The 27,085-nt window shown below is 46.0% G+C and overlaps 1 protein-coding gene across 1 annotated transcript in view; it reads left to right on the forward strand.

Moving 5' to 3' along the window:
• Positions 1–27,085, forward strand: part of LOC145343524 (mucin-5B-like) — a 77,357-nt gene that overhangs the window by 35,720 nt on the left and 14,552 nt on the right. The window contains exons 4-5 of the mRNA XM_080189775.1: positions 20,758–20,883; positions 22,917–22,968. Of these exons, the coding sequence (XP_080045901.1) occupies positions 20,758–20,883; positions 22,917–22,968 (178 nt within the window). The remainder of the gene's footprint in view (positions 1–20,757; positions 20,884–22,916; positions 22,969–27,085) is intronic.

Below are 27,085 nucleotides of genomic sequence, written 5' to 3' on the forward strand. Positions count from 1 at the left end.
CATTAACCCCCACTCTGCCTCCTATTTGACAACCAATCCTCTATCCACGCTAACACCCTACCCCCAACTCCATGCCCCCTTACCTTCTGCAATAACCTTTTGTGAGGTACCTTGTCAAACGCCTTCTGAAAATCAAGAAAGACCACATCCACCGGCTCTCCTCTATCCGCCGCCCTAGACATATCCTCATAGAACTCCAATAAATTTGTCAGACACGACTTCCCCTTAACGAAACCGTGCTGCGTCTGCTCTATCAAGCAATTCCCCTCAAGATGCCTCGCTATTTCCTCCTTGATGACGGATTCTAACATTTTACCTACAACAGACGTTAAACTAACCAGCCTATAATTCCCCGCCTTTTGCCTGCCACCCTTCTTAAACAACAGCGTAACATTAGCCGTTTTCCAATCTTCCGGCACTTCCCCGGAATCCAGCGACGTTTGGAAAATATCCACCATTAAGGACCCCACGTACCCTGGACATTCTCTCTTCCACCTTCTTCTGTCAGGAAAAGGTACAAAACTCTGAGGTTACATACCAACCAACTCAAGAACAGCTTCTTTCCTGCTGCTGTCAGATTTTTGAAAGGACTTACCTTGCATTAAATTGATCTTTCTCCACACCAGAGCTATGACTGTAACACTGCATTCTGCACTTTCTTGTTTCCTTCTCTATGAATGGTATGTTTCAACTGTGTCGTGCGCAAGAAACAATAGTTTTTACTGTACATAATAGATGTGACAATAATAAATTGAATCAAGTAAAAGATCAGATGGAGTACAATGTTAATAAATGTGAGGTCATCCATTTTGGTCGGAATAACAGCAAAATGGACTATTATTTAAATGGTAAAAAATTGCAGCATGCTGCTGTGCAGAGGGACCTGGGTGTCCTTCTGCAGGAATCTCAAGGAGTTGGTTTGCAGGTACAGCAGGTAATTAAGAAGGTAAATGGAATTTTGTCCTTCATTGCTAGAGAGATGGAGTTTAAAAACATCAAGGTTATGTTGCAGCTGTATAAGGTGCTGGTGAGGCCACACCTGGAGTACTGTGTACAGTTTTGGTTTCCTTACTTGAGAAAGGATATACTGGCATTGGAGGGGGTGCAAAGGAGATTCATTAAGTTGAGAGTGTTGGCTTATGAGGGGAGACTGAGTAGACCTGGACTATATAAGAACATAACATAAGAACATAAGAAATAGGAGCAGGAGTAGGCCATCTAGCCCTTCGAGCCTGCCCCGCCATTCAATAAGATCATGGCTGATCTGTCGTGGCTCAGTTCCACTTTCCCGCTTTCTCCCCATAACCCTTAATCCCCTCTCTTATCAAAAACCCATCAACCCGCGTCTTAAAAATATTTAGCGAGGCAGCCTCCACCACTTCAACGGGCAGAGAATTCCAGAGATTCACCACCCTTTGAGTGAAGAAGTTCCTTCTCAACTCCGTTCTAAACCGCCCCCCTTTTATCTTGAGGCTGTGCCCCCTAGTCCTACTGTCTTTTTTGAGCGGGAAGAGTCTCTCCACCTCTATCCTATCCATCCCATTCATCATCTTATACGTCTCAATGAGATCTCCCCTCATTCTTCTAAACTCTAACGAGGACAAGCCCAGTTTATTCAGCCTCTCCTCATAGCTCAACCCCCTCAACTCCGGTATCAGCCTAGTAAACCTCCTCTGCACTCCCTCCAAGGCCAAAATATCCTTGTGCAGGTGCGGCGCCCAAAACTGCACACAGTACTCCAGCTGCGGCCTCATTGGAATTTAGAAGAATGAGGAGGAATCTTTTTGAAATATATAAGATTATGAAGGGAATAGATAAAATAGAAGCAGGAAGGTTGTTTCCACTGGCAAGTGAAACGAGAACTAGGGGGCATTGCCTCAAAATAAGGGGAAGCAGATTTAGGACTGAGTTGAGAAGGAACTTCTTCACATAAAGGGCTGTGAATCTGTGAAATTCCCTGCCCAATGAATCCAATAGAAGCAGCTGAGGGACTTCACTGGTGTATTCTAGGAGAAGTCAGACCAGCAACATCTACAAGAAGTGGGAAGCGGAAGATCTGGTGTCAAGGAGCAGAAAGCCCTAAACACTAGATTAGTGTTTATCTCCCTCCCTCCTCCTCTGACCAAAAAAAAGGCTACTGTGAAAGTGAAGATAAGTTTTATAAACTTTCTCAAATATTTAGTTGGTGCTCAAAATGTGGGTCAGTGGGGTTAGTGCTGCATGTGTGAGATGTGAGAGATCTGTGACGCTTCCAGCATCTCGGATGACCATGTCTGCAGGCAGTGCACCCAATTACAACTCCTTACAGACTACATGGATAGGTTGGAGCAGCAGTTGGATGCACTTAGGAGCATGAAGGTAGCAGAAAGCGTCATAGATAAATGTTTTAGAGACATAGTGAAGGCAGATGTTATGTAATGAGGCAGGTAGAATTAGGGACCTTGTTGTGAGGGATCCTCTTGGAAAGAGTGATCCCAGTCCCTGTCATTCACTAGGGTGAATGTTGGACCCTTAGAGGATGAGAGGGGGGATTTAGTGGTAGGGGATGAGGAAATGGCTGAGGCATTAAATAAGTTTTTTGCTTCGGTCTTCACGGAGGAGGACGTGAATAGTTTGCCAGGTATTAGAGATAGAAGGATGGCAGGAGTTGAGGGCCTGAATGTGATCACTGTCACTAGAGAGGTAGTGCTCGATAGACTAGCGGGACTGATGGTGGATAAGTCCCCAGGACCGGATGGAATGCATCCCAGGGTTCTGAAGAAAATGGCAGAGGTGATAGTGGATGCCTTAGTGATTATTTTCCAAACCTCGCTGGATTCTGGGGAAGTGCTGGAAGATTGGAAAACGGCTAATGTTACGCCGCTGTTTAAAAAGGGTAGCAGGCAAAAGGCAGGAAATTATAGGCTGGTTAGTTTAACGTCTGTTGTGGGAAAAATGCTTGAATCCGTCATCAAAGGAGATAGCGAGGCACCTTGAGAAAAATTGTTTGATAGAGCAGACGCAGCACAGATTCGTTAAGGGGAAGTCGTGTCTGACGAATTTATTGGAATTCTATGAGGATGTGTCTAGTGCGGTGGACAGAGGGGAACCGGTGGATGTGGTGTTTCTTGATTTTCAGAAGGCGTTTGATAAGGTGCCGCACAAAAGGTTGCTTCAGAAGGTTAGGGTGCATGGAGTTGGGGGTAAGGTGTTAGCGTGGATAGAGGATTGGCTGTCAAATAGGAGGCAGAGAGTAGGTGTCAATGGGTGCTATTCGGATTGGCAGTTGGTGACTAATGGAGTTCCCCAGGGATCGGTGCTGGGGCCTCAGCTATTTACCATTTAGATAGATGATCTGGAGGAGGGAGCTGAGTGTAAGGTGTCGAAATTTGCTGATGACACAAAGATAAGTGGAAAAGCAAATTGTGCGGAGGGTGTAGAAAGTCTGCAGAGGGATCTAGATAGACTAAGCAAGTGGGCGAGGACCTAGCAGATGGAATACCAAGTTGGCAAGTGTGAGGTTATCCACTTTGGCAGGAATAATAGTAGGAGGGACTACTATTTAAAGGGCAAAAAGCTGCAGCATGCTATAGTGCAGAGGGACCTGGGGGTCCTTGTGCATGAGTCGCAAAAATCCAGTCTGCAGGTGCAGCAGGTGGTCAGGAAGGCGAATGGGATGCTGGCCTTCATAGCGAGGGGGATTGAATATAAAAGTAGGCAGGTCTTGCTGCAACTGTACAGGGCACTGGTGAGGCCGCAGCTGGAGTACTGTGTGCAGTTTTGGTCGCCGCACTTGCGCAAGGATATTTTGGCCTTGGAGGGAGCGCTAAGGAGGTTCACTAGGCTAATACTGGAGTTGAGGGGGTTGAGCTATGAAGAGAGGCTGAATAGGCTGGGCTTGTGCTCATTGGAGTTTAGAAGGATGAGGGGGGATCTTATTGAGACGTATAAGATGATGAAGGGGATAGATAGGGTAGAGGTTGAGAGGTTCTTCCCACTCAGAAAGGACAGTAGGACTAGGGGGCACAGCCTCAAGATAAGCGGGGGTGCAGTTTCGAACAGAGTTGAGGAGGAACTTCTTCACTCAAAGGGTACTGAATCTCTGGAATTCTCTGCCCGTTGAAGTGGTGGAGGCTGCCTCGCTAAATATATTTACGACACGGGTAGATAGGTTTTTGGTAGGCAAGGGGATTAAGGGTTATGGGGAGAAAGCGGGAAAGTGGAACTGAGCCACTTCAGATCAGCCATGATCTTATTGAATGGCGGGGCAGGCTCGAAGGGCTGGATGGCCTACTCCTGCTCCTATTTCTTATGTTCTTATGTTTTAGATAGATGGGTGACCACGAGAAGGGACAAGCAGTCAGTGCCGGAATCCCCTGTGGTCATCCCCCTCTCGCTAACAAGTATATCATTTTGGATACTGTTGGGGAAGATGGCCTATCGGGGATACCAGCAGCAGCCAAAGCAGTGCCATCACAGCTAGCTCTGTTGTTAAGTAGTGAGGGACAAAGAGAACTTGAGCAATAGTTATAGGGGACTGTATAGATAGGGGTGCAGATAGGTGCTTCTGTGGATGTGAAAGAGACTCCAGAATGGTATGTTGCCTCCCTGGTGCCAGGGTCCAGGATGTGTCTGAACTGACAGAAAGCATTCTGAAGGGAGTGGGTGAACAGCCAGAGGTTGTGGTACATATTGGTACTAACGACATAGCCAGGGAGAGTGATGGGATCCTGCAGCAGCAGTTTAGGGAGTTAGGTAGAAGTTAAAAAGCAGGACCTCGAGGGTTGTAATCTCAGGAGTATTCCCTGTGCCACAAGCTCGTGAGGTTAGGAATAGGAAGATAGTGCAGCTCAACATATGGCTAAACAGCTGGTGTAGGAGGGAAGGTTTCATATAGCTGGACCATTGGGGTTTCTTCCGGGGCAGATGGGACCTGTACAAGAAGGATGGGTTCCATCTAAATTGGAGGGCATAAATATTCTGACCGGGAGGTTTTCTAGTATCACACGGGAGGATTTAAATTAGCTTGGCAGGGCAGCGTGGGAACCAAAGCAAAGGTGAATGAGCTGTAGGGGATCCAGAGAGTAGGGCCAGTAAGACTCAGAGAAATAGCAGGCAGGGTGTGTTTGCTAATCAAAGAGGGTCTAATGGATTTGTTCCAATGCAAGAAGTATGACAGGTAAGCCATATGAACTTAGAGCTTGGATTAGTACTTGGAACCATGATGTTGTTGCCATTACAAAGGTTTGGTTCAAGAAGCGCAGGATTGGCAGCTTAACATTCCAGGATACAGATGTTTCAAATGAGATGGAGGGGGATGTAAAAGGGATGGGGGAGTTGTACCACTAGTTAATAGAACATAGAACATTACAGCGCAGTACAGGCCCTTTGGCCCTCGATGTTGCGCTGACCAGTGGAACCAATCTAATGACCCTCTAACCTAAACTATTCCAATGTTATCCATATGCCGATCCACTGACCATTTGAACGCCTTTAAAGTTGGCGAGTCCACAACTGCTGCAGGCAGGGCATTCCACGCCCTTACTACCCTCTGAGTAAAGAACCTACCTCTGACATCCGTCCTATAATTACTACCCCTCAATTTAAAGCTATGTCCCCTCGTGTTAGCTGTCACCATCTGAGGAAAAAGGCTCTCACTGTCCACCCTATCTAACCCTCTGATCATCTTGTATGCCTCAATTAGGTCGCCTCTCAACCTTCCTCTTTCTAACAAAAACAACCTCAAGTCCCTCAGCCTTCCCTCATAAGACCTTCCCACCATACCAGGCAACATCCTGGTAAACCTCCTCTGCATCCTTTCCAATGCCTCCACATCCTTACAATGCGGCGACCAGAACTGTACGCAATACTCCAAGTGCAGCCGCACCAGAGTTTTGTACAGTTGTAACATGACCTCACGGCTCTGAAATTCAATGCCTCTACCAATAAAAGCTAACGCACCGTACGCCTTCTTAACAACCTTATCAACCTGGGTGCCAACTTTCAGGGATCTATGCGCATGTACCCCGAGATCTCTCTGCTCGTCGACACTTCCAAGAGTCCTTCCATTAGCCCCATATTCTGTACTCCCGTTACTCTTACCAAAGTGAATCACCTCACACTTTTCCACATTAAACTCCATTTGCCACCTCTCAGCCCAGCTCTGCAGCTTATCTATGTCCCTCCGCAAACTGTAACATCCATCCTCACTGTCTACAACTCCTCCGACTTTGGTGTCATCAGCAAATTTACTAACCCATCCTTCCACACCCTCATCTAGGTTATTTATAAAAATGACAAACAGCAGTGGCCCCAAAACAGATCCCTGACGTACACCACTTGTAACTGAACTCCTGGTTGAATATTTCCCATCAACCACCACCCTCTGTCTTCTATCGGGTAGCCAATGCCTGATCCAAACTGCTAAATCACCCTCAATCCCATGCATCTGCATTTTCTGCAGTAGCCTACCATGGGGAACCTTATCAAATGCTTTGCTAAAATCCATATACACCACATCAACTGCCTTACCCTTATCCACCTCTTTGGTCACCTTTTCAAAAAACTCGATAAGGTTTGTGAAGCACGACCTACCCTTCACAAAACCGTGTTGTCTATCCCTAATCAATTTATTTCTCTCTAGATGATTATAAATCCTATCTCTTATAATTCTTTCCAAAACTTTGCCCACAACAGAAGTAAGGCTCGCTGGTCTATAATTCCCAGGATGGTCTCGACTCCCCTTCTTGAACAAGGGGACAACATTTGCTATCCTCCAGTCTTCCAGCACTATACCTGTAGCCAATGACGACATGAAGATCAAAGCCAAAGGCTCTGTAATCTCCTCCCTAGCCTCCCAGAGAATCCTAGGGTAAATCCCATCCGGCCCAGGGGACTTATCTATATTCATACTCTCAGGAATTGCTAACACCTCCTCCTTATGTACCTCAATCCCGTCTAGTCTAAAAGACTGTATCTCAGTATTCTCCTCAACTACATTGACTTTTTCCTGCATGAATACTGACGAAAAATATTCATTTAGTGCCTCTCCTATCTCTTCAGGCTCCACGCACAACTTCCCACTACTGCCTCTGACTGGTCCTAATCTTGCCCTAACCAATCTTTTAGGGCAAGATTAGGACCAGTCAGAGACAGTTAAGGAGAATATCACAGCTGTACTCCAGGAGGACATGTTGGAGGGCTCATTTAGTGAGGCAATATGGGTAGAGCTCAGGAGTAGGAAGGGTGTAGTCACAATGTTGGGGATTTACAATAGGTCATTGAGTCATAGAGTCAGACAGGTTTAGAGCATGGAAATAGGCCCTATGGCCCAACTTGTCCATGCTGCTCATTTTTTTAAACCCCTAAACTAATCCTAATTGCCCGTATTTGGCCCATATCCGTCTATACCCATCGTATCCATGTAACTATCCAAATGCTTTTTAAAAGACAAATTTGTACTTGCCTCTACTACTACCTCTGGCGGCTTATTCCAAACACTCACCACCCTCTTTGTGAAAAAATTGACCCTTTGAACACTTTACCTCTCCCCTCTCACGTTAAACCTATGCCCTCTAGTTTTAGACTCCCTTACCTCTGAAAAAGATATTGACTATCTAGCTGATGTTCCCCTCATTATTTTATAGACCTCTATAAGATCACCCCTCAGTCTCCTACGCACCAGAGAAAAAAGTTTCATTCTATCCAGCTCCTCCTTATAACTCAATCCATCAAGTCCCAGTAGCATCCTAGTAAATCTTTTCTGCACTCTTTCTAGTTTAATAATATCCTTTCTATAATAGGGTGACCAGAACTGTACACAGTATTCCAAGTGTGACCTTACCAATGTCTTGTACAACTTCAAGAAGACGTCCCAACTCCTGTATTCAATGTTCTGACCGATGAAACCAAGCATGCTGAATGCCTTCTTCACCACTCTGTCCACCTGTGACTCCACTTTCAAGGAGCTATGAACATGTACTCCAAATCCCTTTGTTCTGTAACTCTCTCCAATGCCCTACCGTTAACTGAGTAAGTCCTGCCCTGGTTCAATCTACCAAAATGCATCACCTCGCATTTGTCTAAATTAAACTCCATCTGCCATTCATCAGCCCACTGGCCCAATTGATCAAGATCCCATTGCAATTGGAGATAACTTTCTTCACTGTCCACTATGCCACCAATCTTGATATCATCTGCAAACTTACTAACCATGCCTCCTATATTCTCATCCAAATCATTAATATAAATGACAAATAATAGTGGACCCAGCACTGATCCCTGAGGCACACTACTGGTCATAGGCTTCCAATTTGAAAAACAACTCTCTACCTCTGGCTTCTGTCAAGAAGCCAATTTTGTATCCATTTAGATACCTCACCCTGGATCCCGTGAGATTTAACCTTATGCAACAACCTACCATGCAGTACCTTGTCAAAGGCCTTGCTAAAGTCCATGGAGACAACATCAACTGCACTGCCCTCATCTACCTTCTTGATTACCTGTTCAAAAAACTCAATCAAATTTGAGAGACATGATTTTCCACTCACAAAGTCATGCTGACTGTCCCTAATCAGTCCTTGAGTCTCTAAATGTCTGTAGATCCTCTCTCTCAAAATATCTTCCAACAATTTACCTATCACAGATGTGAGGTTCATTGACCTATAGTTCCCAGGCTTTTCCCTACAGCCCTGCAGTTGATCACCCAACTGCCAGCAGGAAATAGAGACAGATTTTGGCAAGGTGTAAAAGTAACAGGGTTGTTGTGGTGGGAGGTTTTAACTTACCCTATATTCTCCTCTTCCCCATCCACACCCTTAGTGCTAGTGGCGTGGATGGGGCAGAGTTTGTAAGGAGCATCCAAGGGGGCTTCTTGAAACAGTATATAGATAGTCCAACTAGGGAAGGGGCCATACTGGACCTGGTATTGGGGAATGAGCCCAGCCAGGTGGTCGATATTTCAGTAGGGGAGCAGTATGCTTCTGCACAAAATGCAGATGTATGGGATTGGGGGTGATCTAGGGAACTGGATTAGGAATTGGCTAGCGGATAGGAGACAGAGGGTAGTGGTTGACGGTAAATATTCATCATGGAGTTCGGTTACAAGTGGTGTGCCTCAGGGATCTGTGTTGGGGCCACTGCTGTTTGTGATTTTTATTAATGATCTGGATGAGGGTATAGTTGGGTGGATCAGTAAATTTGCTGATGACACCAAAGTTGGAGGTGTGGTAGATAGTGAGGAAGGGTGTCATAGTTTGCAGGAAGACTTAGACAGGCTGCAGAGCTGGGCCGAGAGGTGGCGGATGGAGTTTAATGCAGAGAAATGTGAGGTAATTCACTTTGGTAGGAATAACAGATGTGTTGAGTATAGGGCTAACGGGAAGACTTTGAATAGTGTGGAGGAGCAGAGGGATCTAGGTGTATGTGTACATAGATCCCTGAAAGTTGGGAATCAAGTAGATAAGGTTGTTAAGAAGGCATACAGTGTCTTGGCGTTTATTGGTAGGGGGATTGAATTTAGGAGTCGTAGCGTTATGTTGCAACTGTACACAACTCTGGTGCGGCCGCACTTGGAGTATTGTGTGCAGTTCTGGTCCCCACATTACAGGAAGGATGTGGAGGCTTTGGAGAGGGTGCAGAGGAGGTTTACCAGGATGTTGCCTGGTATGGAGGGGAGATCCTATGAGGAGAGGCTGAGGGATTTGGGGTTGTTTTCGCTGGAAAGAAGGCGGCTAAGAGGGGATCTTATTGAAACATATAAGATGATTAGAGGTTTAGATAGGGTGGATAGTGATAGCCTTTTTCCTCTGATGGAAAAATCTAGCACGAGGGGGCATGGCTTTAAACTAAGGGGGGGTAGTTATAGGACTGATGTCAGGGGTAGGTTCTTTACCCAGAGGGTGGTGAGGGATTGGAATGCCCTGCCTGCTGCAGTTGTAAATGCGCCTAGTTTGGGGGCGTTTAAGAGGTCTGTGGACAGGTTTATGGACGAAAAGGGATTGGTTTAGGTTAGTGGGTCATTGTTGTTGTTTTTTTTTAACTGGTCGGCGCAACATCGTGGGCCGAAGGGCCTGTTCTGCGCTGTAATGTTCTATGTTCTATGCCAACAATTTAGTAAGCTTTAAGGTATTGATGAATAAAGATAAATGTAGTCCTCAACTTAAGGCGCTAAACTGGGGGAAAGCTAATTATAACAATATTAGGCAGAAACTGAAGAATGTAGATTGGGGACAGATATTTGAGGGCAAATCAGCCATGATCTTATTGAATGGCGGGGCAGGCTCGAAGGGCTAGGTGGCCTACTCCTGCTCCTATTTCTTATGTTCTTATGTTCTTATGTTCTTTCAAGTGTAAATTGATAGGGATTCAGGACCAGCACATTCCTGTAAGGATGAAGGATAAGGATGGCAAGTTTTGGGAACCTTGGATGACGAGAGATATTGTGAGCCTTGTCAAAGAGAAAAAGGAAGCATTTGTCAAAGCCAGGAGGTTGGGAACACACGAAGCAAGTGTGAAATACAAGGAAAGTAGGAAGAAACCTAAGCAAGGAGTAAGGAGGGTTAAAAGGGGTCATGAAAAAGCATTGGCCAGCAGGATAAAGGAAAATCCCAAGACTTATATATATAAAGAGCAAGAGGGTAGCCAGGGAGAGAGTTGGCCCTCTCAAGGACAAAGGAGAGAATCTATGTGTGGAACCAGGGGATATGGGCGAGACATTAAATGAGTACTTTGTGTCAGAATTCGCCACAGAGAAGGACTTAGTGGATGATCAGTCTGGGCAAAGATGTGTAGATAGTTTGAGTCATGTTGAGATCAGAAAGGAGGTGTTTTGGGATTCTTGAGAAACATTTAGGTAGACAAGTCCCCAGGGCCTGATGGATGTGTGGATGAGGGTAGTGCAGTTGATGTAGTTTAAATGGATTTCAGCAAAGCCTTTGACAAAGTCCCATATGGGAGACTTATTAAGAAGGCTAATGCACATGGGATACAGGATGATCTGATAAGGTGGATTCATAATTGGCTTAGTGGTAGAAGACAGAGAGTGGTGACAGACAGCTGCTTTAGTGACTGGAGTCCAGTGATCAGTGGCGTACCACAGAGATCTGTGCTGAGCTGCCTATTGTTCATCATTTATATAAATGACATGGATGACTGTCTGGGTGTAGGATCAGTAAGTTTGCCAATGACACAAAGATTGGCCGGGTGGTTAACAGTGAGGTTGAGTGTCTTGGGTTACAGGAAGACCAGGCAAGTCAAATAGGATGGCAGAATATAATATTAATGGTAGGACTCTTGGCAGTGTGGAAGAGCAGAAGGATTTTGAGGTCTGAGCTCATAGGACGCTCAAAGCAGTTGCGCAGTTTGAAGCTGTGGTTAAGAAGACGTAGGGTGTACTGGCCTTCATCAATCGAGGAATTGAGTTTAGGAGTCGTGAGATAATGTTGCGGCTATATAGGACCCTAGTCAGACCCCACTTGGAGTACTGTGCTCAGTTCTACATAAGAAGATAAGAACATAAGAACATAAGAAATAGGAGCAGGAGTAGGCCATCTAGCCCTTCGAGCCTGCCCCGCCATTCAATAAGATCATGGCTGATCTGAAGTGGCTCAGTTCCACATTCCCGCCCTCTCCCCATAACCCTTAATCCCCTTGCCTACCAAAAACCTATCTACAGGCGTCTTAAATATATTTAGTGAGGCAGCCTCCACCACTTCAACGGGCAGAGAATTCCAGAGATTCACCACCCTTTGAGTGAAGAAGTTCCTCCTCAACTCTGTTCTAAACTGCACCCCCCTTACCTTGAGGCTGTGCCCTCTAGTCCTGCTGTCCTTTCTGAGCGGGAAGAACCTCACCACCTCTACCCTATCCATCCCTTTCATCATCTTATACGTCTCAATAAGATCTCCCCTCATCCTTCTAACTCTAACGAGTACAAGCCCAGTCTATTCAGCCTCTCTTCATAGCTCAACCCCCTCAACTCCGGTATCAGCCGAGTGAACCTCCTCTGCACTCCCTCCAAGGCCAAAATATCCTTGCGCAAGTGCGGCGACCAAAACTGCACACAGTACTCCAGCTGCGGCCTCACCAGTGCCCTGTACAGTTGCAGCAAGACCTCCTTACTTTTATATTCAATCCCCCTCGCTATGAAGGCCAGCATCCCATTTGCCTTCCTGACCACCTGCTGCACCTGTAGAACATAGAACATAGAACATTACAGTGCAGAACAGGCCTTCGGCCCACGATGTTGTGCCGACCAATTAAAAAGCAATGACCTTCTAACCTAAACCAATCCCTTTCCATCCATAAACCTATCCACGGATCTCTTAAACGCCCCCAAACTAGGCGCATTTACAACTGCAGCAGGCAGGGCATTCCAATCCCTCACCACTCTCTGGGTAAAGAACCTACCTCTGACATCCATCCTATAACTACCACCCCTTAATTTAAAGCTATGCCCCCTCGTGCTAGCTTTCTCCATCCGAGGAAAAAGGCTATCACTGTCCACCCTATCTAAACCTCTAATCATCTTATATGTTTCAATAAGGTCCCCTCTTAGCCGCCTTCTTTCTAACGAAAACAACCTCAAATCCCTCAGTCTCTCCTCATAGGACCTCCCCTCCATACCAGGCAACATCCTGGTAAACCTCCTCTGCACCCTCTCCAATGCCTCCACATCCTTCCTATAATGTGGGGACCAGAACTGCACACAATACTCCAAGTGCGGCCGCACCAGAGTTTTGTACAGTTGCAACATGACGCTGCGGCTCCTAAATTCAATCCCCCTACCAATAAACGCCAAGACACCGTATGCCTTCCTAACAACCTTATCTACTTGATTCCCAACTTTCAGGGATCTATGTACACATACACCTAGATCCCTCTGTTCATCAACACTATTCAGAGTCCTACCGTTAGCCCGATACTCTACACATCTGTTATTCCTGCCAAAGTGAATTACCTCACACTTTTCCGCATTAAACTCCATCTGCCACCTCTCGGCCCAGCTCTGCAACTTGTCCAAGTCTCTCTGTAAACTATGACACCCTTCCTCACTATCTACCATACCTCCGACTTTGGTGTCATCAGCAAATTTACTAATCCACCCAACTATACCCTCATCCAGATCATTTATAAAAATTACAAACAGCAGTGGCCCCAAAACAGATCCCTGAGGCACACCGCTAGTAACCGAACTCCATGACGAATACTTACCATCAACCACCACCCTCTGACTCCTATCCGCTAGCCAATTCCTGATCCAATTACCTAAATCACCCTCAATCCCATACATCTGCATTTTCTGCAGAAGCCTTCCATGGTGAACCTTATCAAAAGCCTTACTAAAGTCCATATATACCGCGTCAATTGCCTTACCCCCATCCACCTCTTTGGTCACTTTCTCAAAAAACTCAATAAGGTTAGTAAGGCACGACCTACCCTCTACAAAACCATGCTGACTATCTCCAATCAATTCATTACTCTCTAAATAACTATAAATCCTATCCCTAATAATTTTTTCTAAAACCTTACCCACAACAGGAGTAAGACTCACCGGTCTATAATTCCCGGGGAAGTCTCTGTTCCCCTTCTTAAACAATGGGACAACATTCGCTATCCTCCAATCTTCTGGCACTACACCTGTGGCCAACGACGACCTGAAGATCAGAGCCAGAGGCTCTGCAATCGCCTCTCTTGCCTCCCAGAGAATCCTAGGGTAAATCTCGTCTGGCCCAGGGGACTTATCTATTTTCAAACCCTCAAGAATATCTAGCACATCCTCCCTATCAACTGCAATACTGTCCAGTTTACAACCCTGCAACCCAGTGTTCTCCACAGCTACATTTATGTCCCCCTGCGTGAATACCGAAGAGAAATATTGGTTCAATGCCTCTCCAATCTCTTCCGGTTCTACACATAACCTCCCACTGCTGTCTCTAACTGGCCCTAATCTTGCCCTAACCAATCTTCTGTTCTTAACAGAAGATATAGAACGCCTTAGGATTCTCCTTAATCCTATCAGCCAAAGTCTTCTCATGTCCTCTTTTAGCCCTTCTTAACTCACTCTTTAACTCCCTCCTAGCCAATCTAAAGCTTTCTAGTGCACTACCTGAGCCCTCAAGTCTCATCCTGACATGAGCCTCCTTTTTCCTTTTAACCAGCGAATCAACTTTTTTAGTGCACCACGGTTCCCTAGCTCTACCAATTCCTCCTTGCCTGACAGGGACATACATATCAAGGACTCGCAGTAGCTGCTCCTTGAAAATCTCCACATTTCGGACGTTCCGAGACCCTGTAGTCTCCTAGTCCAACCTATGCTTCCTAATTCTCTCCTAATAGCCTCATAATTACCCTTCCCCCAGCTCCACTCTGACTGAAGCATTTGAACCCCGGAACCTGCAACAACCATCCCTGACCCTGCTCTATCCATGTCTCTGAAATGGCCACAACATCAAAGTTCCAAGTACTGATCCACGCTGCAAGTTCATCCACTTTATTGTGAATACTCCTTGCATTAAAGTATACGCATTTCAAACCCTGCTCCGCTCTACCCCCACGATGCTGTGCAATGCAGTCCTCATCTATGCCCCCCTCACTTTCATCCCTGCTACTCAGGATCCCACCCCCCCTCTGAATCAGTTTAAACCCCCCTGCATAGCCTTTGCAAATTTTACCCCCAAGATATTGGTTCCCCTCTGATTCAGGTGTAGACCGTCACTCTTGTAGAGGTCCCACCTTCCCCAGAATGAGCCCCAATTGTTCAAGAACCTGAACCCCTCCCTCCTGCACCATCCCCTCAGCCACGAGTTCAAACTTTCCCTCTCCCTGTTCCGCTCTAAACTATCCCGTGGCACAGGCAAGAGTCCCGAGATAACTACTCTGTCTGACTTGGCCTTAAGTTTCCACCCCAACGCCATAAATTTCTGCTTAATATCCCCTTCCCTTAACCTCCCTATGTCATGCGTCCCCACATGAACTACGACTTGGGGTTGATCTCCCTCTCCCTTAAGAGTCCTGCAGACTGGGTTTTTGCAACTCATGCACAAGGACCCCCAGGTCCCTCTGCACTGTAGCATGCTGCAGCTTTTCGCCCTTTAAATAGTAATCCTTCCTACTATTATTCCTGCCAAAGTGGATAACCTCACACTTGCGCCTCACATTCACTTCTGGTCGCCTCATTACAGGAAGGATGTGGAAGCCATAGAAAGGGTACAGAGGATATTTACAAGGCTGTTGCCTGGATTGGGGAGCATGCCTTATGAGGATAGGTTGAGGGAGCTCAGCCTTTTCTCCTTGAAGAGACGAAGAATGAGGGGTGACCTGATAGAGGTGTATAAGACGTTGAGAGGTATTGATCAAGTGGATAGTCAGAGGCTTTTTCCCAGGGCTGAAATGGTTGCCACAAGAGGACACAGGTTTAAGGTGCTGGGGAATAGGTACAGAGGAGATGTCAGGGGTAAGGTTTTCACTTGGAGAGTGGTGGGTACATGGAATAGGCTGCCAGCAACGGTGGTGGAGGCGGGTTCGATAGGGTCTTTTAAGAGATTTTGCGATAAGTACATGGAACTTAGTAAGATAGAGGGTTATAGGTAAGCCTAGTAATCTCTGAGGTAGGGACATGTTCGGCACAACTTTGTGGGCCGAAGGGCCTGTATTGTGCTGTAGTTTTTCTATGTTTCTCTATAGACGAGATGGTCAAATGGGCAGATAAGTAGCAGATGGACTATGAAGAGAGACTAAATAGACTGGGTCTGTACTCGTTGAAGTTTAACAGGATGAGGGGGGAACTTATAGAGACATATAAGATAATGAAAGGGATGGATAGGGTAGAGTTAGAGAGATTCTTCCCACTTAGAAGGGATAGCAGGACGAGAGGGCACAGCCTCAAGATAAGGGGGGGAGCAGTTTAGATCAGAGTTGAGGAGGAACTTCTTCAATCAAAGGGTGGTGAATCTCTGGAATTCTCTGCCTGTTGAAGTGGTGGAGGCTGCCTCGCTAAATATATTTAAGTCACGGGTAGATAGGTTTTTGACAGACAGGGGAATTAAGGGTTATGGGGAGAAAGCGGGAAAGTGGAACTAATCCACTTCAGATCAGCCATGATCTTATTGAATGGCGGGGCAGGCTCAAAGGGCTAGATGGCCTACTCCTGCTCCTATTTCTTATGTTCTTATGTTCTTATTAGATGGAGTTTAACCCTGAAAAGTGTGAGGTGATGCACTTTGGAAGGAGTAATTTGACAAGGAAGTATACTATGAAAGGTCTGACACTGGGAAGTTCCGAAGAACAAAGGAACCTTGGTTTGTTTTGTCCATAGATCTCTGAAGGCAGAAAGGCAGGCAAATAGGGTGATGAAAAAGGCATATGGCACACTTGTCTTTATCAATCAGTAAAAAGTCTGACAACACCAGGTTTTAGTCCAACCAATTTATTTGATAATAGACTCACAAGCTTTCGGGGATAGTCCCTTCGTCAGGTGAATGGAGAGTTCTGGCCTCAGACAGAGCATATAAAGCACAGACAGTTTACAGATTACTGATTAGAATGCAAATCCTTACACCTAACCTGCTGTTCAAGACCTGAAGTGGCCGACAATGTGTGTGGAAGGAGCACTGATCACAGGTTAAAGAGATGTGTATTGTCTCCAGACAGTACAGTAAGTGAGGTTTTGCAAACCCAGGCAAGTCACGGGGGTTACTGATAGTGCGACTTGAACCCAAGATCCCTGTTGAGACCGTCCCCATGTGTGCGGAACTTGGCTATCAGTCTCTGCTCAGTGACTCTGCGCTGTCGTGTGTCGTGAAGGCCGCCTTGGAGAATGCTTACCCGAAGGTCAGAGGCTGAATGCCCGTGACCACTGAAGTGTTCGCCAACAGGAAGGGAACAGTCTTGCCTGGTGATTGTCAAGCGATGTTCATTCATCCGTTGTTGTAGCAGGACATAGATTACAAAAGCAGAGAGGTAATGTTTAGAACTTTGGTGAGGCCACAGCTGGAGTGCTATGTGCAGGTCTGGTCGCCACATGATAGGAAGGATGTGAACACACTGGAAGAGGTGCAGAGGAGATTTACCAAGATGCTGCCTGGAATGGAAATTTAAAAATCATAGAATTCTACAGTGCAGAAGGAGGCCATTCAGCCCCTTGAGTCTGCACTGACCACAATCTCATCCATACCCTATCCCCATGATCCTATGCATTTACTCTAGATAGTTCCCCTGACTCTAAGGGGCAATTTAGTATGGCTGATCCACCTCACCCGAACAGCTTTGTACTATGGGGGGCAACCGGAGCACCTGGAGGAAGCCCTCACAGACATGGGGAGAAAGTGTAAACTCCATACAGTGACCCAAGCCAGTAATTGAATCGGGATCCTTGGTGCTGTGAGGCAGCATGCTAACCACTGTGCCACTGTGCCACTCAAGTTAAGTTATGAAGAGAGCCTGGATAGTCTTGAGTTGTTTTTTCTGGAGCAGAGAAGACCAAGGAGTGACCTGATTGAGTTATTCAAGATTATGAGGGTCATGCACAGGATAAATAGGATGTACTGGTCCCCTTAATTGAAAGGTTAATTGTGAAGAGACACAAATTAAAAGTGAGGGGTGGGAAGTTTAGGGGGGATTTAAGGAAAAGCTTTTTTATCCAGAGGGTGGTGACGGTCTAGAATGTGCTGTTTGGGAGGTTGATGGAGGTGGGATGCCTCACACCTTTTAAAAAGTACCTGGATGAGTACTCAGCACACCATAACATTCAAGGCTATGGATCTAATGCTGGCAAGTGGGATTAGGTGGGCAGGTCAGGGCATTTCATGTGTCAGTGCAGACTCAATGGGCCGAAGGGCTTCTTCTGCACTGTCATATTCTGTGATGGGGAGGGTGCATCTTTGCTGGTGATTCTACACTCCTTCATCTTTGTCATGTAGAGCTGGCCATAATCAGTGGGTATTCATGAGGTTAGCCTGGGATGCTAGGCTGGGACGCTAGCTTGGTCCAGTATTGTTTCTTGGCATCTTTGATGGTTCTCCCTTGATTTCACCTGGATTTCTTGTACAGGTCAGGTGCAGTGTGTGTGTGTGTGGATATGATGTGAGGGATTATTCATGATATGAGTGTGTGTGTCGGAGAATATTCAACGTGTGAGGATATGGGACAGTGCAAAGGGGTATTGCCAAGTCTCTGCCTGGCCATGTTCCTTTTCCCCAGGGGCTATACTGACCCTTGCACCCCCAGACGGATCCCCTCGACAGGTTCACATTTGGCTAAATATTTGTAAACCGTGCCAACTTGACATCACATCGGCGAGTGTGAAAGTTTAGTGAGGGGGGAATAATTTAGCAAGGTGGATGTATAATCACACTTAAATTTATAAAAATAAAGTTCTCACCTATTGTGAGCATTAAACTGATTATAACACCAGTGAGGGACCCGGAAAATCAGAAATCACAATCTCGCCGGCAAAATGTACAATTTCCAGGTGTTACCGTATTTTGAGCACTGCTCCCCCCGCACCCTCCCCCTGCCCCCCAACACCCCAGGTGATCTTGTGCACGGAAACAACCCCCCACCCAGGTGATCTCACGCACGGAAAGTGTGGGCTCAAGATTCTGCCCACAGTTCCAAGTCAGGTGGTGGGTAGCTTGGATGGAATTTGCAGATAATGAGGGACAGGATGTGCTCACATCTGGAAGAAAATCGATTTATTAGCGATAGGCAACATGGTTTTGTGAAGGGGAGGTCATAGAGTCATAAGATTTATAGCATGGAAACAGGTCCTTTGGCCCAAATTGTCCATGCCACTTTTTTTTAAACTCCTAAACTAATCCCAATTACCCGCATTTGGCCCATACGCCTCCATACCCATCGTACCCATGTAACTATCTAAATGCTTTTCAAAAGACAAAATTGTATCCATCTCTACTACTACCTCTGGCAGCTTGTCCCAGATACTCACTGCCCTCTGTGTGAAAAAATGCCCCTCTGGACACTTTTGTATCTCTCCCCTCTCAGCTTAAACCAATGCCCTCTAGTTTTAGACTCTCCTATCTTTGGGAAAAGATATTGACTATCTAGCTGATCAATGCCCCTCATTATTTTATAGACCTCTATAAGATCACCCCTCAGCCTCCTACGCTCCAGAGAAAAAAGTCCCAGTCTATCCAGTCTCTCCAGCCTATCTTGTAAACTCAATTTACAAGATAATGATTGGAATGCGAGTCTTCACAGGTAATCAAGTCTTAAAGGTACAGACAATGTGAGTGGAGCAATCATGCTGTCTGTACCTTTAAGACTTGATTACCATAAAGACTAGCATTCCAACCATTATCTGGTAAATTGAATTTGTGTCTGTATTTGCCCTGTTTATGAACACAAGTCCTCATTCACCTGATGAAGGAGCAGCGCTCTGAAAGCTTGTGCTGCCAAATAAACCTGTTGGACTTTAACCTGGTTTTGTGAGACTTCTTATTGGGCATTGAAAGCAGAGAGTAGCAGTGGAAGGATACTTTTCAAACTGGAGATCTGTGACAACGATGTTCCACAAGGAGCAGTAGAAATATTAGCATACAGAGGAATCTAGGCGTGCAGATCCATAGTTCCCTGAAAGTGGCAGCTCAGGTGGACAAGGTGGTCAAGAAGGCGTATGGCATGCTGGCTTTCATCGATCAGGGCATTGAGTACGGGAATTGGAAAATAATATTGCAGCTGTGTAAGACTTTGGTTAGGCCGCATTTGGAGCATTGTGTACAATTCTGGTTGCCACACTACCAGAAGGATATTGATGCATTGGAAAGGGTGCAGAAGAGATTTGCCAGGATGTTGCCTGATTCAGAAGGAATGGACTATGAAGAAAGGTTGAACAAACTTGGATTGTTTTCATTGGGGTGTCTGAGAATGAGGGGGGAGCTGATAGAAGTTTACAAGATTATGACAGGCTTGGATAGAATGGATAGTCAGGGTCTTTTTCCCAGGGTCGGAGGATCATTTACTCAGGAGCATAGATTGAGAGTGAGAGGGGGAAAGTTTAACAGAGATGTAAGGGGCAGGTTTTTCACCCAGAGGGTGTTGAATGCCTGGAACGTGCTGCCAGAGGAGGTGGTGGAAGTAAATTCTATAACAATGTTCAAGAGGCATCTGGATAGATACATGAATAGGCAGAAATAGAGAGATATGAACCACATAGAGGCAAGAAAATATTAGATTAGCGAGGCACAGACTGTGTGGGCTGAAGGGCCTGTTCCTGCGCTGTACTGTTCTTTGTTCTTTGATGCTCCTGTTGACTTGTTTTTTTAGGTTGTTTCTAGTTTTGAAGTACAAACTGCTTTAGTGCATTGTAAATGCCTTAAATTAATTAAATTCTGAACTGATTTAAATCATTAATGGTTAAATCTGTAAGATTATTCATAGCAATATTAATCCAGTTTCTGTTTGACATGAACCCAGAGCTTCACATTGACTTTTTAGTAACAGTTAGAGAGAACTTGTGTCACATTGATACAATAAGAGATGCATTCCTAATATTGGACCAGAGGGAGATTATTGGTGCAGTTTGGAGGAAGTTTTACTCAGCATATAGGCCATTCTTATCAATATGTCTAATTTTTAAAAATCATTTGTGGGATGTGGGCATCACGGGCTGAGCCAGCATTTATTGCCCATCATTCATTCCCCTTGAGAAGATAGTGGTGAGCTGCTTTCTTGAACTGCTGCAGTCCCATGTTATTTTGACCTGTAAGTTTGTGCTGAAAATCTTTTAATCAAACAGGAAGCTCTTTGTTTTTATTTTAGGCGAACCAGAAACATCGCGTTGATGAATGCACTGAAATTTCTTGTAGGGAAGTAGGTGGAAGATTTCTTACAAGAGAGCGAACAGAATATTGCCCATTAACGGAACAAATAGAAAAATGCAAAGTGGTAAGGAAAATGTTCTTTCTAACCCATTTAATAAGTGGAGGAAAAGATTAGAATTGCACAGAAGGGAGCTGTGCATCACTTTTAATGTTGCATTTGGCTAATCCCTGATGTATTAAAGGGTTCTACTTCATCACCGTGCTTGTGAGTCCATTGTGACTCACTCCATTTCATCAAGAAGGTCCTTTTCTGCACTGTTTGGTTCTGTGACTTTATGATTCTACAGGTATAGAACATAAGAACATAAGAAATAGGAGCAGGAGTAGGCCATCTAGCCCTTCGAGCCTGTTCCGCCATTCAGTAAGATCATGGCTGATCTGAAGTGGCTCAGTTCCACTTTCCCGCTCTCTCCCCATAACCCTTAATTCCCTTGTCTGTCAGAAACCTATCTACCCGTGACTTAAATATATTTAGCGAGATAGCCTCCACCACTTCAACAGGCAGAGAATTCCAGAGATTCACCACCCTTTGAGTGAAGAAGTTCCTCCTCAACTCCGTTCTAAACTGCCCCCCCTTATCTTGAGGCTGTGCCCTCTAGTCCTGCTATCCTTTCTAAGTGGGAAGAATCTCTCTACCTCTACCCTATCCATCCCTTTCATTATCTTATGCATCTCTATAAGATCCCCCCTCATCCTTCTAAACTCCAACGAGTACAGACCCAGTCTATTTAGTCTCTCTTCATAGTTCAACCCCCTCATCTCCGGTATCAGACTCGTGAACCTCCTCTGCACTCCCTCCAAGGCCAATATATCCTTCCGCAAGTGCGGCGACCAAAACTGCACACAGTACTCCAGCTGCGGCCTCACCAGTGCCCTGTACAGTTGCAGCAAGACCTCCCTGCTTTTATATTCTATCCCCCTCACTATAAAGGCCAACATCCCATTCGCCTTCTTGATCACCTGCTGCACCTACAGACTGGGTTTTTGCGACTCATGCACAAGGACCCCCAGGTCCCTCTGCACCGTAGCATGCTGCAGCTTTTCACCCTTTAAATAGTAACCCCTCCTACTATTATTTCTGCCAAAGTGGATAACCTCACACATGCTAACATTATACTCCATCTGCCAGGTCCTCGCCCACTCGCTCAGCCTATCCAGATCTCTCTGCAGACTTTCCACACCCTCCGCGCAATTTGCTTTTCCACTCACCTTCGTGTCATCAGCAAATTTCGTTACCCTACACTCAGCCCCCTCCTCCAGATCATCTATATAAATGGTAAATAGCTGAGGCCCTAGCACCGATCCCTGCGGCACTCCACTAATCACCAACCGCCAGTCAGAATAGCACCCATTGATACCAACTCTCTGCCTCCTATTAGACAACCAATCCTCTATCCACGCTAACACCTTACCCTCAACTCCATGCACCCTAACCTTCTGAAGCAACCTTTTGTGAGGCACTTTCATCAAACGCCTTTTGAAAATCTAGAAACACCACATCCACTGGTTCCCCTCTGTCTACCACACTAGTCACATCCTCATAGAAATCCAATAAATTCGTCAAACACAACTTCCCCTTAACAAAGCAAAGCTCTTCCAGAGTAGAGCAGGCAGTAAGGCTGTTACGTAATTATTCTTTTTGTAATATGCATGCTGGGAGATGTGTGAAATAGGTGCCAGATTGTCTGTTTCCTGATGTAAATACTCTGTTGATAAAACATTGGAAGCATTCCTAGCGACCTGAAAATTCCACCCAGAGGCAGTAGAGTTAACCGTCTTTATTTCATTTTTTAGGGCTAGAGCAGGCTCACAGTAGGTGCTGTGCTGCTGTTGTGTTTATCAAGTGCAGTCTGAGTGAAATACAAGAGGAGACTGTACTTGAAATGCAGCCAGTCCCTTTAATGTCATCTTTTATCTTTTCTATAATGTGCTGACTCCAAGTTTAGACCTATATTCAGCACCATAGATATGACATGCAGCTTTGTCTTGACCCATTGTTGCCGTGCTTTTCTCAGCTTCATGAAAAGTGTGCAACTATACTTGTGGAGAAAGATGAATGATATTATTTTTCATTTAATTCTGTATTTTCTCCCTCAGGATGGAGGCACTCTTCTTCCACTTGCAAACAGCTGCTGTATGGCTTGTTTCAGTAAGTACATTTTCATTTTTACTGAGATTCATACAGCACAGAATGAAGCCATTTGGCACTTTTCTACATATTCCCTTTTAAGTATGTTTCCACACCATATACAAATATAACTCTTTATCTTCAAAATCTTGGACACGATCTTATCACCTCATCGTGCCCATCAATCAGTGAGTGAGCTGGAAAAATAGTGTACGAGGCAAAAAAATCCAATTTGTGCCCAGAGTATAATTGTTTGCAATCTTCCTTTGGAATGGTGCCAATCACATGCGGAACATATTAGCTTGAGAATGACTGGATTTCAATGTCATTAGCCAGTTCAGTATGGCAGCTTCCCTCCTCCCAGGTGCTTCCGGTGTGATATCACACCAGCGCAAATCACTACTGCTCTATAAAAGTGTTGTTCAGACACAGCAGTAGCGAAGGGAAGTGCAGAGGTCACTACCACTGAGCACCAATCCCTGGAATGCAGGGGAGCGCTCAGCCACTTCTATGATGCAGGATGGGATAGGGAGCCTGCATGGTGCAGGGGTTGAGGGGGAAGCTCATGCTGATCTGGGAGTCCTCAGGTTTGGGGCCACCAGTGGCTTGTTTCATGTTGCATGTATTCCCCCTGCCCGCTGGATGGCCCCCAAAGGATTGCATATTAGGCCGAGTCCCAACCCCATGGATGTCGTTCTGCTTGCCCTGCCATCTGACAGACTCTATGGTTTATTGCTGACATTCTATCCCAGACCCCACCAACAGTTACAAGCAGCAGCTCTGGCAGCTGTTGCCCCAGTGAGGGAACTCTGTAAGTGGTAAAACAGCCCCTCACACTACATGGATTCTGCAGTGCTCCTAACATGGCAACAAGTCACATGCAAGTCACGAGGAAGCTTCTCCACTGTCTGCCTGAACTGCAAGCCATTCCTGGGAGCCAGTGCACCAGACATCCAGGTGAGTGCACACACGTCGATGCTTCAAGGGTTACCAATGGAATCCCCTCACAGCCACTCGAATGCTCTCTGTGCCCGCCATGGTAATGGTGGGACAATGGTCGGCTGCCCAGCATGGCACTGGTGATGGTGTCGGATTGGCAGTGTCGGATGGTGTCGGATTGACTCATGGGGACATGGGTGACTGGGAGGGGGTGAGGGGCACGTGGTGAGGAGAGGGAGCTGAGCAGCCACTGCAAGGACACAAGGACAACACAGGCTAGAGGTTGCAGCAGGAGGACAGAGGCACTACGATCAAGCAGTTGCCTTCATCAATCGGAAGAATTTCCACTCAACATGCAGCTGGTCTGCAACCACCACCTTAATATCATGCACGTATGTGCACACCACCCAGACACTGCATAACAGCTTCACCCTGTGGAGCTCGGACAGTCCTGGGCTCTTGGAGGACCACCCAGCCTCTAGAATTGTTTGTGGGTGCAAGAGGTACTTGCTGATGACACCAGTGTGGACGTTCCAGACCGATGTGGAGACTCACTATACTAAGACCCATGCTGCCACCCAGCCCATTGTTCAGTGGTGATTCAGTCTCCTGAAGATTTGGTTCCGCTGCCTGGACCGACCTGGCTGGGTGCTCCAGTATAACCCCCGAAGTTCTCCTGCACCATGGTGGTCTGCTATGCATTATACATCCTGGTGCAAAGGTGGCTCTAAGGGCAGGACAGCAAGGGAGGACCTCATCATTGCATGGTTCTCCCAACAGGAGGCATGATGTACTGTAGTTGGACTGAGGTCCAGAGGTCTCTGTGTCACTTGGCTCTGATGTGGAGATGCCGGCATTGGACTGAGGTAACCACAGTAAGAAGTGTCAGAACACCAGGTTAAAGTCTATAGAAGTTATTTGGTAGCGCAAACCACAAGCTTTTGGAGCACTGCTCCTTCATCAGGTGAATGGGAGTTCTGTTCACAAACAGGGCATCTAAGACACAAACTCAATTTACAAAATAATGGTTGGAATGCAAATCACTTGGCTCTGCCAGTCCTGGAGGCCCAACTGTATATGCACCATGGTGTACGAGCTCTGAGAAATAGCTCTCTGAGTTTAAACTATACTCTGGAACCATCCATCATAGTCATAGAGTCATAGAGATTTACAGCATGGAAACAGACCCTTCGGCCCAACTTGTGCATGCTATTCTTTTTTTAAAACCCCGAAGCTAATCCCAATTGCCCGCATTTGGCTCATATCCCTCTACACCCATCGTACCCATGTAACTGCCTAAACGTTTTTTAAAAAACAAAATTGTACCTGCCTCTACTATTACCTCTGGTAGTTTGTTCCAGACGCTCACCACCCTTTGTGTGAAAAAATGTCCCTCTGGACACTTTTGTAACACTCCTCTCTCACCTTAAACCTATCCCCTCTAGCCTTAGACTCCCCTATCTTTGGGAAGAGATATTCACAAACTAGCTGATCTATGCCCTTCATTATTTTATAGACCTCTGTAAGATCATCTCTCAGCCTCCTACGCTCCAGAGAGAAAAGTCCCAGTCTATCCAGCCTCTCCTCATAACTCAAACCATCAAGTCCCTGTAGCATCCTAGTGAAAGGCCCACCACTGGTCTGGTTCCCTCAGGACCCACGCCCTCACCTGATGAAGGGGCAGTGCTTCGAAAGTACGTGCTACCAAATAAACCTGTAGAACTTTAACCTGATGTTGTGAGACTTCTCACTATACTTACGCCAGTCCAACGCTGGCATCTCCACATCATATTCCAATTCGGGAAGAGGCCAAAATATACCTATTATTGGGGAATAATCCCAGCCAGATGATCAAAGTTTCAATGTGGAAGCATTTCAGGAACAGTGACCATAATTCTGTAAGGCTTAAGTTGCTTCTAGATAAGAATAGTCTTCAGGCAAAAGTATTAAACTGGGGGAAGGCTATGACAATATTAGGCAGGAACTGGGGAATGTAGGTTGGGGGTGGCTGTTTGTGGATAAATCCACACCTGTCATGTGGGAAATGTGGGAATCTTTTAAAGGCAGTTCAGGACTTCAATATTTACAGTCAATGGTAAGTAGCATTTAAACATTAAAAGTGAGCCCAGGACACAATCATTCGGGCTCACTTGCCTCTGTGGCCTCACAGGCGAGGATCATGTATGATACCCTTCAGTGGGGACCAGACGTGATGGCCTTTCTCGTAGAACCAAACCCATTGAGGCCCCTCAGAAGGTTGAGGGCTGGTTGGGTTGTCTCTCGGGCAGCGTGGCATCCTGGCACTGCTCACTGGGCACTCTGACAATACCAGCCTAGCACTCTGGCACTGCCCACCAGGCACTGGGCAGTGCCAAGGGGGCAGGTCCTGAGGGGACAGGGCCTGACTGGGTCAGACCAGGGATAGGCCGTTCGGGGGGACCACTGCACGCTCTGCAATAGCGATCAGTGGGGGGAAACGGTGATCCACTGTGCACTATAATAGCAATCAGTGGGAGAGAGACAACTGACGTCTACAACAGCAATCGGTTGGGAGGTTGTAATCCCTCCAGGTGGAGACGGTTGTTGGTGGGGGAGGGTGCCAATCAGTCTGGGCGGTGGGGGGTGGGGTTGATGAACCACAGTGGCTGGCTATAGTTGAGAAAGACAGTGACAGATTTCTGTGCTTATAGAGCACAAAGATCTGCACATGCTTAATGGTGCAGTCTGCTACTGTCAGCTAGCTATCAAGCAATTTAGGCCACGCTCACTCCCTCTGCTGGCAGAATCCAAGTTTGGCTTGTTATTTTTTGACAAAGTCTGGTAAGATTCAATTTTTAAATCATCCAAAAAGAAGTGTGAATTTGTCCTGTTTTCATGCTCATTTGGCACTTAGAATTTTTTAGATACAATCACTCCAGAGTTTTTTCCCCAGATTGGAAATGTCAATTACTAAGGAGCATAGGTTTAAAGTAAAAGGGGGAAAGTTTAAAGGAGACATGAGAGGCAAGCTTTTTACACAGAGGATGGTAAATGCCTGGAATGTGTTGGCAGAGGTGGTGATAGAAACTGATACAATAGCAATGTTTAAAAGGCATCTTGACAGATGCATGAACAGGCAGCGAATAGGGGGATACGGACTACTTAGAGGCAAAAGGGCTTGAGTTTAGAAAGCCTCTGTGTCACTGCAGGGCTTGGTGGG

The sequence above is a fragment of the Carcharhinus amblyrhynchos genome, chromosome 5, assembly GCF_965287045.1.
Source record: "Carcharhinus amblyrhynchos chromosome 5, sCarAmb.v2.hapA, whole genome shotgun sequence".
Classification (NCBI taxonomy): domain Eukaryota; kingdom Metazoa; phylum Chordata; class Chondrichthyes; order Carcharhiniformes; family Carcharhinidae; genus Carcharhinus; species Carcharhinus amblyrhynchos.